Source organism: Diabrotica undecimpunctata, chromosome 8 (assembly GCF_040954645.1).
Source record: "Diabrotica undecimpunctata isolate CICGRU chromosome 8, icDiaUnde3, whole genome shotgun sequence".
Taxonomy (NCBI): domain Eukaryota; kingdom Metazoa; phylum Arthropoda; class Insecta; order Coleoptera; family Chrysomelidae; genus Diabrotica; species Diabrotica undecimpunctata.
This window is the reverse complement of record NC_092810.1, coordinates 130,163,907-130,180,665: the sequence shown is the minus strand read 5'-3', so window position 1 is coordinate 130,180,665 and position 16,759 is coordinate 130,163,907. Positions and strand designations below refer to the sequence as shown.

At 34.2% G+C, this 16,759-nt stretch overlaps 1 protein-coding gene across 1 annotated transcript in view; it reads left to right on the top strand.

The window, feature by feature from the left end:
- The first annotated feature begins 4,958 nt into the window (after positions 1 to 4,958).
- LOC140448568 (uncharacterized) overlaps positions 4,959 to 16,759 on the top strand; it is a 34,911-nt gene continuing 23,110 nt past the window's right edge. The window contains exon 1 of the mRNA XM_072541652.1: positions 4,959 to 5,089. Coding sequence (XP_072397753.1) covers positions 5,047 to 5,089 — 43 coding nt within the window. The 5' untranslated portion in view covers positions 4,959 to 5,046. The remainder of the gene's footprint in view (positions 5,090 to 16,759) is intronic.

Genomic DNA, 16,759 nt, shown 5'->3' with positions numbered 1-16,759 from the left:
TGAAAGCACAAAAGACCTAAACAACAAATATTGGCCAACATATAACAAAATCTAGATAATCGTAGCTGAAGACAACTCGACGTTGAAAGCACTGGCAATTTAGTAATTTGATATTTATGTTTGAGACAGACCTCAAAAAACAAATACAAGAAACTCAAAAATCGTCAAAAAAATTACAAGTACTAACAAAAAGGAGAAAGCCACCAAAAACACCAACAAAACCCAAAAAACGGGCAAGAGGGGTCCACATCCTCGAGCGCCAAGACGTCGAAAGGGGCGTAGCCCAGAGTGGAAACTTAAGGTCCAGCAAGCAATTCAGATTCGATTAAAAATTTATTAGAGATAGCATAAAAACGGCGTCTAATACTAACCTGCTTTGATCGGGGTAAGATATCGTGTTAGAGTTATTGTACCTAGAACTTCCACACGACAAGCACTTTGCTGATAGAAAGCCCCTAACGAGCGTCAGAGTGCATCATTGTAAAACCCAAGAGTCATTCTAAAATCATATTCGAAAATATCTACCAAAACAACACAAAAAAAATTAAAGAAGAACTGACCGACCCTATTGAAGCTGATAATGTGATAAGACAAGGATTTTCCTTGAGTCCTCTATTGTTCAACCAGATTATGGATGAAATATTACAAAAAAAGTAAGAACTAAAAAAGGATACCAAATGGAAGAAAAACAACTTAAAATAATGTGCTATGCGGACGACGTAATACTACTCTCTCAAACATAAGATGAATTACAACGTATGCTGCACCAATTAAATATATTTGCCAGAAAATTTAATATGTTAATTTCCCCAAAAAATACAAAATGCATGGTTACAACAGTAAATTTACTAAGATGTAATGAAGCTAAAATATTAGAACAAGTGATGGCGTTTAAATATCTAGGCATCACATTATCTAGCTACGGAAAGCTCGAAACTGAAGTGGAAGATCAAATTAATAGAGCAAAAGAGCCGCAGGCTGTCTGACTAAAACGATATAGAGAAGAATAAAAATATAAGAAAAAAAATGAAAGGCAAAATTTACAAAACAGTCGTCAGACCAGATGCAAGGTGGACAACATCAAGAACTGGGAAGGAAATAGAAGAGTAGAATGGAACGATTATATAAGCCAAATGACAACAAATAGAGTAGTAAAGACGGCAAGATATGATTCCGCAATAGGAAGACTATTAGTAGGAAGATCACGAAAACGATGGAATGACAACTTACTGAAGGCACATTGAAAAACAGATAGAGTCTGTCTACATAAAAAAAGAAAAAGAAGAAGAAGACTAAGAGTGTCATTCCAAAGGGTGTGCAAGTCTCTCAGGCTGAGGCCAATTAAACTGCACTCAAGATAAGTAAAAATGAACACCAGAAAAAAAAATCAAAAATGGATGATCCAGGATTCGGTCTTTTAGAAAGACGCCCAATATCTGGTGCTCTAGAGCTCTCTGAGTCACGCGAATCTTAAACTTAATGTGTTCGCTTTATAAGTGAGTACAGGTAACACACATTGGGCAAATATTTTATGGCATATGGGTAGTTCTGATTTAAATACATAATTTAATTTTAAATTTAATTTACCAAACGCTGCCCATTCTAATTCTATGCGACGTAGAAGCTCACATGTTTGGTTATCCCTACCAAAGCGAATTTCATGTCCTAAGTACTTATACGATGCAGTCTGTACAATATCCGTTTTATCAACAGCAATATTTTGATTTAGCACCAGTTTAGATTATCCCAGATTATTAAATATTCTAGCTGAGATTTCTAAGGAAGGCGGCGGAATACAAAAAGAAAGAATATTCCCCTTGGCATAAGCAGTTTTATAAAAGCGGTCTACAAAATACTGGCAAAAATTACTGGAAAAAGATTAATGAAATATAAAAGCAGAGTGCCAGGAAAGGTTTAAACCAGGAAGAACAACTACTACTCAAATAAGTATATTAAAATTCATTTAAAATAATGGCAGTCAACAAAACTTAGGAATACATATGCTATTTATTAATGCTAAACAAGCATACTACTCTTTAAACCGAACGATGCTGTTATATGAGGCCATGAAAACATTAAAATACCAGAAAAGCTTATAAGGCCAGTGATAATTATGCTTAGGAACACTAGAAATAGGTTCATATATCAATGAAAGAAAGCTTTTTAAGGCACCTTACAGTGAATAAATGTTTAAAAGAAGGGGATATGCTTTCAGAGAATTTTATTATACCTAGTATTGAAACAAATCGTAAGAAGATATTCCAATACATGGAAATGAGAGGAGACGTAACAAAATAACAGTAATTATATTAAAAGTAAAGGAGTAGAGGCTGTCTATAGTTTTAAAAAAGTGATAGAATTTAAATACTTTGAGTAGCGATAACGAACAATGGAATACTAGGAAAAGAGATAGACAAAATATTAATGAAGGAGAGCAGAGGGGTGAGCCCACTAAAATCAATATTAGTGATCGGAGTCAATATTAGCGCCTCTATAACTTCTTCAGTCTAGTATACTTGATCCATGTATTCAATCAATCAGTAAATGGCCTATCTGATTTTATTGACTGTTGATTTGGGGATGTCGACGTCACTTTAGGAATACGTTTATGTTGGAAGTATGTACTACTAAGAGTCGTGTTCAAAGATTCTGCGAAATTTACAAGTAGCGTCCCATTATCATTAAATTCTTCGTATATGCTTTAAGGTACTATGGTTGGTCTGTACATATCTGCTTGTAATGGCTTCATGTCTTCAATAATCAAGTAAAAGTCATTATTGGAACATTGTCGATTTGCTTGTTTTAATTTCTCATAAAATTCTTCTTTTTCTTTGTCTGTTTTATCCTGTTTTTAAATAATAGGACATGTTCTGTGGTTCTGTGGGACAAGAAATCTCAAACTATTTTAGTGATGACAACTTCAGCATATTTGTGATTAATATTCCTTCTATAAGATATAAAACAGATAAATTATTTTTGTTTCTAGAGGAATTAGGATTGTTTCCGATAGTTGCGGTTACCGAGCACTGGCTTGAAATCAATGAGCCTTTTTTTGTACAAAAATATACCACAACTGCTAGGTATGATCGTCCAAGTTTAGCTCAAACCAACACAGCTCAAGCATTTTCTCTTCCAATATCTGAAAATCTAAATAAATATTTGGTTAATGTGAGTAAAAATATATAACATTAAGTATTTTGCCACAAAAAGATCATATTTTCTATCTCCCCAATTCAGAAAAGGGCTCGAAATTATTCTTTATAAGATCAGTTCATTAATCTGAATTGATCCAAACAATAAATAGTATCAGAAATCTTCCTGTAATACTGATGGACTTTTATTAAAAATTTTCTTAAATTCAACAAAAAAATGTGTTCGAAGCCCTAGTCTCACTAATTAGTAGTTACTTTGAAAAAGGTATATTTCCAGGGTGCCAGAAACCCATTAATATTCCTCTTGCCTTACTATTGGTTCTATCCAAAAATATTGAGAAACTTAAGAAAGCTCGACTTCCATTCCGATATCCTTTCTCGCTGAATACAACAGTTTATCACAAGGTCAGTTCGGCTTTTTGTGTAATAAATGCACCAGTCATGCTATGTTTTCTTTAGTACATGTGGTCTATCAGGTACTAAACAATAAACTTTAAAATTCCACTGTTTTGTGTGATTATGCTAAAGCTTTTGATTATGTAAATCACGACATTTTAATAAAAAAACTAAATTTCTACGGAATCCGAAGTATTGCTTTGAACTGTTTCCAATCTTACTTAAGGAATAGGAAATAAGGAGTTAGAGCACATGATACTGACTCTGGTCACAAAAGCTTTGTATGTGGAGGATCACAAGATACAGTATTGGATCCTCTACTTTTGTTTATCTTTATAAATAACATCACTTACTCAAAAATCGATAATTTTTTTTTTATTTTTGCTCATGATATCACTAGCACCTAAAGGAACTCTAATATTGCAACTCTTTATGTCACTATATCTTCTAACCTACGTAGAATAAAAACCTGAGCCGACTCTAATTTACTCTCTTTTAACAGTAGCATTATCCTATAAATGATTTCTTCAACCCTTGCTTCTTAATAACAGCCAGATTAGTATCGTTGATTCTGTAAAATTTCTTTGTATTTTTATAGACAGCAACCTTAAATTGTCCATTCATACCGATTTTTTAAATAAGAAACTAGCGTCAGCCTGCTATACAATAAGATCTGTTTCAAAAGATATCCTTTTAGCATCTTCCAAAATAACATATTTCTCTTTGTTCGAGTTTCACCTTACCTATTATTAAGTTACTAACTTTTATGCTAATTATACAGCTTACACCAAAGATATTTTGCATTTTTGATTTCAGCTATAGTATGTTGTATTCAAATTCTTCTGGATAGTACCGATTCCGCAGAGTTCAATGTTCTCATGTTCCATTATCCAAATCGAATATCCTTTTTTCGTTTGCCAGATCGTCTACATAATAAGGTCTGTCCAGTTTTTGTTTTTTCAGCTCTCACAAAAATGATTTCTTTCTAGGGTAGGGTTATTAGCCCTACGACAACTCCCAGACTCGTAGGGCCAGGGATTCTTCTGTTATTGTTACCATAGTCCTCCAGTCCTAGGTTCGATTAGGGCGTTCCCTGATCCACCATCTGGTCATGCGTTCGATGGGAAACAGACAACTTCATACGAAAAAGTAAACATAAATATCAAGTTAATTAAATATGTATAAAATATGGGTTATGCTTTAATGATACCTAATTACTTATTTCTCGAAAAAAGATATATTTAAAATATTCGGTTTTAAATCCCAAGTACGAATGTATCGCTTATATTATTGATAAATTTTAATTAACTTCTTATTACTAATTATATAATATTTTAAGTAAATTGATTAAGTTATTAGCCCAATAAAGTTTTTTATGACTTAATTAAATTTAATGACCCCCCATATATATCATCGCAGATAAGTAAAAAAAGATAAATTTAATAATATCGCCGATCTGTCTTTTGGGTACTACTGTACAGCTCTATAGTTTTGAAAAATGTTGAAGTACGTCTGTGGTATTGTTATCATACTTTTATCAAGTAAGCAAATTTTTTATTTTTATATTATTAACTAAGGAAATGTTTCGCAAAATAAAGAAATTTTCTATATCTTTTTTTTTTCATTTACAATAATTATCTTTTGTTAATAAATATAAACAAAAACAATAATTATAAAAATAAAATTACATACCTCATTTTCCCAATGTGCCCCATGGTGGGGCAGTTTGGTATCGTCGAGGGGTACTTTGGAACACATAGTCTCTAGCTGCCCCAATGGTCATAAACATGAAACTAATAACGAAATTAATCTTTTTGATGTATTTATTTATGATTTTCATAAAACAACACACACACAAAGTTTATAAAACATAGTTCATAAATGAAACAGGAAAGTTAATATAAGATGCCAGCCTTCTGGTACTCCCTGGCACTTCATTGGGTTTTGGCAGTTTAGCTACAATATCGCGTTTTAGAATAGAGCTAATATCATCCTGTATCGGGTAAAAAAATCCATAATTTTGCTTTTTTCTCATAAATTTGACCACTGGTTCAGCTGGGTCGGTGATATCTTGAACACAGCCTACATAGTAATATGTTGATCTTTTTGTCGCAAATTTTACAAGAATAAAATCCCCTACAGAAATGTTGGTATCGTCAAGTAAACCATCCATTTCATAATCTTCCGTCATGTCTATATCTGAATCAGATGAATTTTTCAATTCCAATGAGGCATCTGAATCACTTGATGAAGTTTCCTTTTTGGAGGTTTAGGTCTTACAATAGATCTCTTTTTTTTTACTATCACTAATACCTTGACCAAATGAAATTCAGTTGCCTCCTCGGTTTTTGTGTTCTACTTCTACACTTTTAAAATCATCGTTCGCCACATTACCCGGTATTTTTCGTTTCACTACTTTCAATTTCTTTTCTTCTCTTAAGATTGAGTTGAATGAAATTGAATTGCGTCCTCGGTTTTTGTGTTCTACTTCTACACTTTTAAAATCATCTTTCACCTTATTACCTGGTATTTTTCGTTTCACTACTTTTAATTTCTTTTCTTCTCTTCTTTCTGTTTCTATTTCAATTTCATTCTTTTCAGGTGCACTGGTATAGATTTTGGATCGACCTTGTTTGCGATTTGACTTTTTTCGGTTTAGTGAAAGTATTGGATAGGGCCTTATATCTTGCAGGCTGACAAACTGTTTTTTTGCGGCTTTGGAGGAACTTGTTACATTATGTAGTACAGTATTCACAATATCAGTAATGAGTGAAGTCACAAACTCCTTAACATTCTCGTTTGTATTGCTGGCAGGAACTAAACGAACATTGCTTATAATATTAATTTTCAGTGAACTTACGGGAGTTGTGTTAAGCAAAGTTGAAGCTTCTGCGATTGTGTTATCTTCTATGGAATTAGAAGACTTATTTACTTCTGAAGTGGAATTTTCTTTATTCTCGTCCAAAGGATTTTGCTCTTCGTGCAAAACACCAATAAAATCCGAATCATTAAAAATTTGTGAATTAATGGGCCAGATACCACACTTACGGAAAGCATTAATTATATTGACCGGATTAAATGATAGCAATGATGGATTGGCGGTTAAATGAGCAATATCGTATATTGTGATTCCTTTGCCAGGGTGGCTCAGAATGTAGTCGTTAAAAGCCACCTTGCATTGACTTTTGAAGGGTCCATATACTCCCACGTCTAGGGGCTGCATTCTATGGGTGCAGTGTGGCGGGAATGATAACATAACTAGTCTATTTGCTCTGCAATTATTTATAGCAGCCAAAGAAACATGGGTTTCATGGTTATCGACAATTAATAGTACTTTGTTATCAATGGAGCAATTCATATGTTTTTGTATGTGTTCCAGCACCTTTACAAATATGTCCGCCGTCATCCACCCCCTTTTAGATGCAAACCCCACTGAACCAGGTACCGATCCAAACATAAACGCATCCTTCATATGCACCCTCGGAAATATATACACAGGAGGGACAGTTGAACCAGTCGCTGTAATAATACCGCAGAACGTTACTAAGTTTCCTCTTTCAGCAGATACGCATTGACCAATTTGCTTTAGTCCACTCTGACAAATAATTTTTGGTGTCTGCAATACTGTTGTTATTGCTGTTTCGTCCAGGTTTACTATTCGATCTGGAGAAAATTTATATTTTGCTTGAACCACAGTATAATTTTCAAAAAATACTCTTACATTTGCTGGATTAAAGGCAGATATCCTAGGAATACTAACGTTTTTGGGTTTCCTGTAAGATAAGTTAGGATGACGTTTCATAAATCCTCTCATCCATTCCTTGCCTGCTTGCTGATGTTCAGACCAGTTTGGAGGAAAGTTGGTTTTTAGGGCTACAGCATACTGATAGGTCAGTGACCTGGCGTTAGAATACGTTAAGCCGAAATGCATTGCTGACGACTTTGAAAAATACTTTTCCAATTCAGCTTCTTCTTTTGCTGTGAAGACTTGTCTGGATGCATATTTTGACGTATGTGGGGAATCGCCTTCACTAAGTGATTCATTTGCTGAATCATCAATTTGTAAATGTTGTGTTTTAGACCTTAATTTTTTCACATGTCTATGAAGAGTGGTTTTAGATATGTTGAACGTTAAAGCGGCATTTCTAATTGTTGTTTTATTTTTAATTACTTCCCATACGGCTTTCTCTATATCTCCAGCATTTATATCTGCACGATTTGTTTTTCGTTTGTAATTTCTTACCATCTGTAAAAAAACAAAACCTGTACCAACATTTTTACTAGAGTTTTAACTTAATAAATGGAACAGATTGGTACAATGTACCACACGTGGGGTAGTTTGGTACACTGTACCAATCTGCCCCGTCTATTTGGTCCAATCTGCCCCAACCGACCCTGGCGTCGAAAAAATTACGTCGTCAGTTTACAATGCACTCTAACCTTGTAACTAAATATGGCATTTAGCCTATAAACATCTTAGATTATTACATTAAATCACGAATAGCAACACTCTTTCTTTTGAGGGTTAAATTACAATATGATGAAATGTTAAAAAACTAACTTTTGACGCCTAAAATTTTCAACTGGCCACAAAATGTTTATATGCACTTCTACACATACAAGAGCTATGATAGCTTCTTATCGACTGACAGCGCGCCTATAACTGAAATACTGGAAATATTCGATTGTATTAAGGCGGTAAATTCGAATTGTCCCATGGTGAACCACGTACCAATGTACCCCACCCTACCCTATATATATATATATATATATATATATATATATATATATATATATATATATATATATATATATATATATATATATATATATATCGGTATACTTATTATGTTATATATGTTATAATTTCTGTAATTATATTCCTATTTTTTTAGGTAATAGGTATATTCCTATTTTTTTTATTAAATGTAAGCAGAACGCAAACTTCATGTCTCGTTCGTATTCTGGTAAGAGTTGACCATGATTTTCGAAAAAGGTCAAAAAACCTGGTATAATTTCTGTGACGCATGGCATATTTCTAATTATTTCTGTGGTTCTGCATGTCTTCCACTGGGAGTTCATTTGGATATTGTTGGAACTAAAGTTAATTTCATCTCTAGTTGGTGTTTTACTGAAGCGCAAACAATGTGAGTTGGCGTCAGCGATTTGATGTCTCTGTGTATTGGTTAGTGCGGACTGTTTGAAACTCTCTGAGCAAAACATGTTGGAGACGGAGATCAATAGAAGCTATTTGGCTTAGTCTGATGAAGCAGATTTGGTCATTCCAGATATTGGATGCATGGCGCTAATAATGTAGGTGTCTATAATTTTTTTTTGTAAATGCTATTCAGCCATATAGTAGAATATTATTCAGCCTGGATTATATATCTCTAAGAGCTAAGCTTCGAAATATTTCTACTGATAATCCTCATTTTGTCCAGCAAGGCTTCTATGTAATATCATTGCTCATTTTTCCTGATATAACAGGTAAATTGTGCGAACTATTTGTTCCATCCGCATAGTGTGTGGATTAGATTAGCAACTTGTTTATCCAGTTGCTCACCTATGTCTATTAGTCCTCTTTCTCCTATATATCGTGGTATTGTTGTTCTCTATACTGCAGTGGTTTTGTGTCTTTGTGTGAAATGATCTCGCTTTCCACTGAAAGCTTTCTATATCCACTGTAAACCACTCTACAATACCAAATGCGTAGTTAAGCATAAATTGTGCGTACATATTTTATGTCTTAACAAATTTTTGCTGTCTTATTCTTTATACGCATTCAGAAGTTAGTTTCGTTTTCATTTGTTTATGACTGTTTCATTTTATTCATTATGTTTCATTTTTTCGCTTGCTTTAGTCCGCGATATTTCATATATTATATATTTGAACTCCATCACTTGTTTCATTATCTATCTTGCCAGCTTTAATTTACATCTTAGTAAATTTGCTGTTATGACCATGCATTTTGGCATTAAATTTTCTGGCGTTTATATTAAATTGGTGAGTGAAGTCAAATATTGCGTCGTCTGCATAGCAGATTATTTTAAGTTGTTTTTCTCCCATTTGGTATCCTTTTTTAGCTCTTACTTTTTTTATTATTTCATCCATAATCAGGTTGGACAATAAAGGACTCAGGAAATCCCCTTGTTTTTATCCCATTGCCAGCTTTAAGAGGACCGGTTAGTTCTTCTTGTACTTTTACTTGTATTGTGTTGTTTTGGTCGATATTTTCGATCGTTCTGATTATTCCTAGAGGTGTCTCTCTTGCGTACACTAAGTGGACAACGTACTTTAATTTAACCCTGTCAAGTGCCTCCTTAAGGTCCACAAAGCATAGATAGGCAGGTTTGTTGTACCTATTCTAACGATTTCTCTTGGACTTGCCTCATTATAAATATAAAGTCGGTGCATTTGTTATCACTTTGGTTGTTAATTTTAGTGTTGTGTTTAATAAATTAATTACTTTGTAATATTCCGTGTCCGATTTGTCTCCCTTTTTGAATAGAGGTATTGGCATTCTTGATCTCCTTTCTTGAGGAATTCTGTTTTGTTCTATTATTTTGTGGATTATTTTTAGTGGTTGTTTGGTCAGATCTGGTCCTCCTCACTTTAGGAATTCATTCGGTATTCTGTCCTCTTTTGATGATTTTTTATTTTCTTATTTTTTCCTTTACCTCTTTCTCCTCAATACTTATTTCTTCGTTTGTCATCACCGCTGGTGTTAGTATTTCATTATCGTCACGTTTAGCAAATAGGGATCGAAAGTAGTCTATCCATATTTTCTTCTCAATGGGTTTCGTTCTTATTAGTTCATTATATTTTTTCTTTTTCCTCGGATCATTGTCCATATTTATTTTTGTGTTCCCTTGCCTTTTTATTTGTCTAACTAAATTATTCGCTTCATTTCTGATTCGTTTATAGTGTTTATATGCCTGTTGTGTTTATTGTGTTCTGCATTGTGCAAAGGCTTCACATTTCACAAATTGTTCACATTTCGTCTTCAATTTCTCTCTAAACCAGAGAGTTTTCTTTTTGGATATGTTAGTGTACTTTACTTTCCTTTCTCGAAGTGATTCTGTTGCTGCGGTAGTTAGGTTATTTTTGAATTTTTCTCAGCTTTTCTCGATGTTATCGTTTTCTAATATTTTATTCTCAGTTATCTTCTCTGATATTCTTTTTCTAGTATTTCGTGGATTCCTTATTTAGTCCTTCGACTTTGATTTTTGTTTATGTTGGCGCCGCTCTTTTGGGTGTGAAGTATTTCAGGATGATTTTATTTTACATAATACTTGGCTATGGTCGCTACCTACATCTGCCGAGTTGAGGCATCTTACGTCGATTATTTTCCATGGATGTATATCTTTGTTGATTATAACTATCATAGCTCTTTGTCCACGGGTGTTATTAAATGTATATTTGTGTTGGTCTTTAAGGTCAAAAAATGTGTTGTTTATTCTAAGTTTGTTATTCATGCAGAAGTTGATCACCAGTCTCCATTTTCGTTTTTAACATTGTCGTTATGTTTTTTCTTAATTCCTAGTATTACTTGATTGCCTATCCAAGCACTAAATTCTCCAATATTATCATCTACCTTCTACATTCTTATCTTTGCTGTTACAATCCGTTCTTATGTGTATTTACACTCTTTGATGTGATTTTGGTGAAATCTGTTCGAAAATGTATAAAAAAAGGTGTTGATCAACTTTTTGCAGCAATCCATAACCTAACCCTACTTATATGGTAGAATCAATGGGTACCAGAAGAGGGGCTAAAGGGAATGATATTTCCGTTGCATAAAAAGGGTGATCAACTGGAGTGTAAGAACTATAGAGGCATTACTTTGTTAGCATCAGCGTATAAACATTTTACAAAGGATATTGTTGGTTTATATCAATGCGGATTTACTGCTGGAAAGTCATCAAATTCAAGCACATACGCAGGTTATAGAAAAGTCACTAAAATATAACATAGATACACACCATCTCTTCTTTGACTTCAAAGCAGCCTATGACAGTGTGAAAAGAACTGCATTATATAATGCAATGATAGACTTTGGGATTCCACCTAAGTTAGTTAAGTTGATCCAACTAACAATGCAAAACGTAAACTCATGCGTTAAAATTGATGGAGAAAACTCTACGTTCTTTAACATTAATAATGGTCTAAGACAGGTGAACGCGCTGGCGTGTCTCCTCTTTAATATTGCCTTGGAAAGGCAATCAGACAATTAAATATTAGAATGAATGGCGATATAGTTATAGTAGGCAGAAGTATAAGAGACATGGTGCAGTGTTTTACAAGACATGCGGATGCAGCAAGTGAATTAGGACTGGTGGTAAACAAGGAGAAAACCAAATATGTTGGTTTCTAAAAACCCTCGAAATATCCAACAGAGAATTTAAATTAACGACTATACCTTTGAGCAAGTCGCATAGCAATAGCAAACAGAACTGTTCACGGTCTCCAGAAACATTAAAAATATAAAACGTGCAGTAAAGCTTAATATATACAAGACCTTAATAAGACCGGTTTTGCTATATGGGGCTGAAACTTGAACCTTATCTCAAAATGATGAAAGACTTCTTGGTATTTTTGAGACAAAAATTCTTAGAAAGATTTTTGGGGCCGTAAATGAATATGGCGTCGAAGATACAACTTTAAAATATATCAGTTATACACCGATCCAGATATTTTTTATGAAATGCGTTAAAGTGCAGAGACTCAGATGGGCCGGACACATTGCTAGGATGTCAGATCACGAATACACGAAGAGAATAACATTTTTAAAACCAGAGGGGACAAGAAGTAGAGGACGACCACGAATGAGATGGATTGATGATGTGGAAGAACACCTACAGATTCTAAGGGTCAGAAGATGGAGGGAAGTTGCCAGGAATCCACAGGAGTGGCGACTTCTTTGTGAGTAGTCCAAGATCCACAATGGATTGCCGAGAAGCTTATGATTATAATGGTGATTTTGGTATCTTTGGTATATTAGTAAGGCTATGGCTTCTTTGACCCTCTTTTTTTTTGTTACTGCACTGTATTAGTATGTATTCACCTAATTTCAGTTGTTATTTTCCTTCCTTTTTTGTTTCCAATAGAGTACAAACGTCTATTTCTTTCTTATTTGGTACTTGGGTTATTTCTTGGTTTCCTAAGTTGAGCGATCCGATATTCCAAGTAGTAATTCTCATTTGGGTTTTGGATATTTTTCGCTTGTTCTTATTTCTTACCGTGGTCGTCTTTATAGAATTAAATCGGTTCAGAGGCTGTACATTGTTACTTTGAGCACTATTTTTTTTACGATTGGTAGGTTGCTAACTTTGTCAATTACCCTCCATATTTTTGTGCAAATTGTTAAGTATTTTTTGAAACTCCCTGACCAAAGCATGTTGGCGACGGAGATCAAGAGTAGGTATGTAGTTTGGTTTATTAGAATAGAGTTGATCTAAGAAATTATAGACGTGTCTATAATTGTTTTAAGCGCCATTTACCCATATAGAAGAACAATACTCAGCCTGGATTATACATTTCCAAGAGCTGTGCTAGAAGTGTACCTGCTGATAATCCTTATTTTGTTCGAAAGTGCATCTCTATGATAGTTTTGCGGGTTCTTAGCTTTGCTCCAGGTTGTTTCTTCAACGAGAGTATTCTAACTAGAGTGACGTCCAGGTGTTTTGGGTTATAGTTGTGTGTGAACAGTTGGTTGTCACTTATGTACTCGATAATTTATGTGTTTTTTTCTTCTTTAGGCGCAGTGTCCGTAACCAAACGTTAGTCGTCATCATGTTTAGAATTTCCGATACCCTCTATCGGCTGCTGCGCGAAATAATTCTTCTACTGTGGTACCACACCATTGTCTAATATTACGTATTCATAAAAGTTTCTTCTGACCAATCCATCTCTTTCCCTTCAATTTTTCTCGTATTATAAGGCGAAGTAAATGGTAAATGGCGTGGTAAATTGGGTGCACTAGTTATGTGTGAAATTAATTTATGTGTGAAAACAGCTAATCTAGATTTAATTGGAGTTGTAGTAGTGGGGGGCATATTAACTACTTTATTCTAACAACTTTCATCTCAACAATTTGACTAATATGGCTATTTCGTTCTCTTTTTCTTCCTTACACGGTCTCTTATCCCATTACTTCTTGTTATGCCTAGTTGAATTTTTTTTTCTTATTCGAAGGGTTGTTTTTCTTAGGAATCTTATTTTAGTTGTCTCCAAATATCTTTTTGTTGTGCTGTATCTGGTCTTGTTTCTGAGGTATTATCATGATAGGTCGGACTAGACTTGCTTTTGCCACATGTCTTACATTTCTTTAATTGTTATTATCGCTTGATAAGTTATATTTAAATTTCTTTACTTGTTATATCATTTGTTTGTCAGTCTCAAGTTTAGATGTTATCCTTTTGTTTGGTGTGTCGAAATTTTTATATTAATTTGTTTGGTTTTGGTATTAAACTGGTGTATTATTGGTTAAAATCATCTTCATGCTCTGCTATTAGAACTGCGTCGTCGGCGTAACATATGTCCTCTATTCCTTTGTTTCCCATTTAGTATTCTTATTCTTATCTAATGGTCTAGTCGTTTTTATTTGCACTTTTACTGAGTTATGTTTCTTGCGTGTATGTTCTCTATACAGTCAACAGCGAGTACAGTCAACAGTACGGACTAAACATTAATACCCACAAAACGAAACAAATGATTATCAGCAAGAAGAATATAAATGGGGCTCATTTATACATTAATGGGACGCAGATAGATCGAGTAAAACAGTGTTGCTACCTGGGAACTATTATAAACGAACAGTGGAGCAATGTACAGGAAACAAAGTGCCGCACAGGAAAGGCAAGAACGGTCTTTAACAAAATGAGCGCCATCTTCAAAAGTCACAACATATCCCTAGATACAAAAATGAGACATTTGAGATGCTATGTTTTCTCTGTGTTGTTGTACGGGGCGGAGGCATGGACGCTTACATACACCACTATTAAAAAACTTGAAACATTTGGCTGTATAGAAGAATGCTGAGAATATCATGGACAGCAAGGATCACGAACAAGGAAGTTCTAGAAAAAATGAAGAAGGAACCAGAGATTGTGTTTACGATCAAACGCATAAAATTGCAATATCTGGGACACGTTATGAGAAATCAGCACCGTTACTCCCTGCTGCAGTCTATATTGCAAGGTAAAGTCAAAGGTAAGCGAGGACCCGGTAGAAGGAGAATATCATGGCTGCGGAATTTAAGAACATGGTTTAAGAAAACCTCAACGGAGCTGTTTCGAGCCGCAGCGAGCAAGGTCATGATTGCCAATATGATTTCCAACATCCGAATCGGATAGGAACCAGAAGAAGAAGATGTTCTCTATGATTTTTATTACATTCAATGGTATTTGTGATTTGTACAGCAAATGCAGCGAATTTGTTAGCCTCACTCTGTTAAAGGCTTTCTCTAAGTATACAAAACATAAATAAGCTGGTCTATCGTATTCTACTTAATTTCTCTGCTATTTACTGAATATGACAGCATTGTTATATGATCGTCGGCTACAGAAGCTTTATTATTCGTCTAAAAAATAAGCATTTTTTTTGTTTATTTAAAAAATAAAAATACTGATAAAGAAAAGTATTTTTAAAGCGTGTAAAAATTTATTTCCTAGCTAAGCGCTTTCAGCTTATGAAGCCATCCTTAGAGTTATGCTAAAATATAACACTAATATAAGTAACAGATCGAAGGTTGCCAATTTTTAACTAACGTCAAGTTTTAAAAAGCATCACTACTTCAGAGATATCCCATTTCGTGAAAAAATCCACAATTTTCCTTTTTTTTTGATACCAGAAGACACCAGAGTAGGATACAAACAGAGCAGAGATGAAATAGGCAGTGCAGATAAGATAGGCAATGTTTCTTACGAGAGAACCGTTTGCCCCAAGCGGCGCATTAGGACCGGATTTAAGAATCATAGCACTGGAATATACGAGCATGCAACAATTGTCTACGATTGTATAAAAGCCTATCATTATTATGTCAAGTAAAGCATGAATTAATCATTTATGTATAAATAAGAGGGTTACATTGTCGAACTAAACAATAACATAAAGAAAAATACTACAAAAAAGTAAAATATATCAAAAACTCATTGTCGATAGCTTATCTATATTTAACAATTTTCAATAGCTTCTATTGTTAACACATTCTTTGGGAACTAAAGATCATTATAAAGTCATTAGGAGAAGCAAATCAGTTTTATTCCCCATTGTCCATGCAAAGCAAACATGTCACTTTGTCGATTTGAGTACTGGCCATTAGACCAAAAACTTGTTGGCAAAAACTATGAAAGCTCAGTTCTATTTCATTTTCGCAAGCGGATGAAAATACCTACATCATGGAGCCGTTGCCAGTATCTCTCGTGAATCTCGTGGATAGGAAGAAAAACACTTTACACTTTAATTCATGTGATAATACTTACGATAAGGGAGTGAAATCTCGAATAGGGAAAATTGTCCTTGATGTTTTTTTGAAAACATATCACCAATCGTCGACTGCATACTGCATAATAAACAGAGTGAAGAATGATGAGGACCTACCAGCTTTTTCAAAAACCACATTTCGTAGACTACCAAATTACGTAGTTTTAAATATGGTAAAAGAGGTCGAGGTTCGATAATGATGAAAAGAAAAGGTAAGTATTTCAGACAAATAAAAACATTGAGAAAGAAGGATATTGTAAAGCTTGTTGATATCGATAATTCTTGGACTAACGTCGTTGCTTTAGTCAAAAAGAAATGGAGGGGCACAATCCTCAAGAATCTACTAGATGCCTTCATAAAAGGGCTTTCTACTGGACTGAAAGCTCCAACCCAAAGAGGTCTTTGGTTTGTTTTTGTTCATGCTGGAAGCGAAACTGTTTTTGTATCATGAGCCGAATTAAGTTTCTTGGCCAAAAAGGGTACCACTGATTACCACGACGAAACGAAAGAAAATCTATATGAAGAATGGTTTAAGAAGACGTTAATTCCAAACTTACCAAAAGACAAAGAAAAAGTTTTGGATAATGCTTCATACCACTCCCGCAAATTTGATTTCACTAAACAATTGTGCTACAAATGGCAAATCAAGGATTGGCTAATCGAAAAGAACATTTTCTTAGAGAAAGATAACCTAAAAAGTGATTTACTGGATACTGCAGGCCTTACTA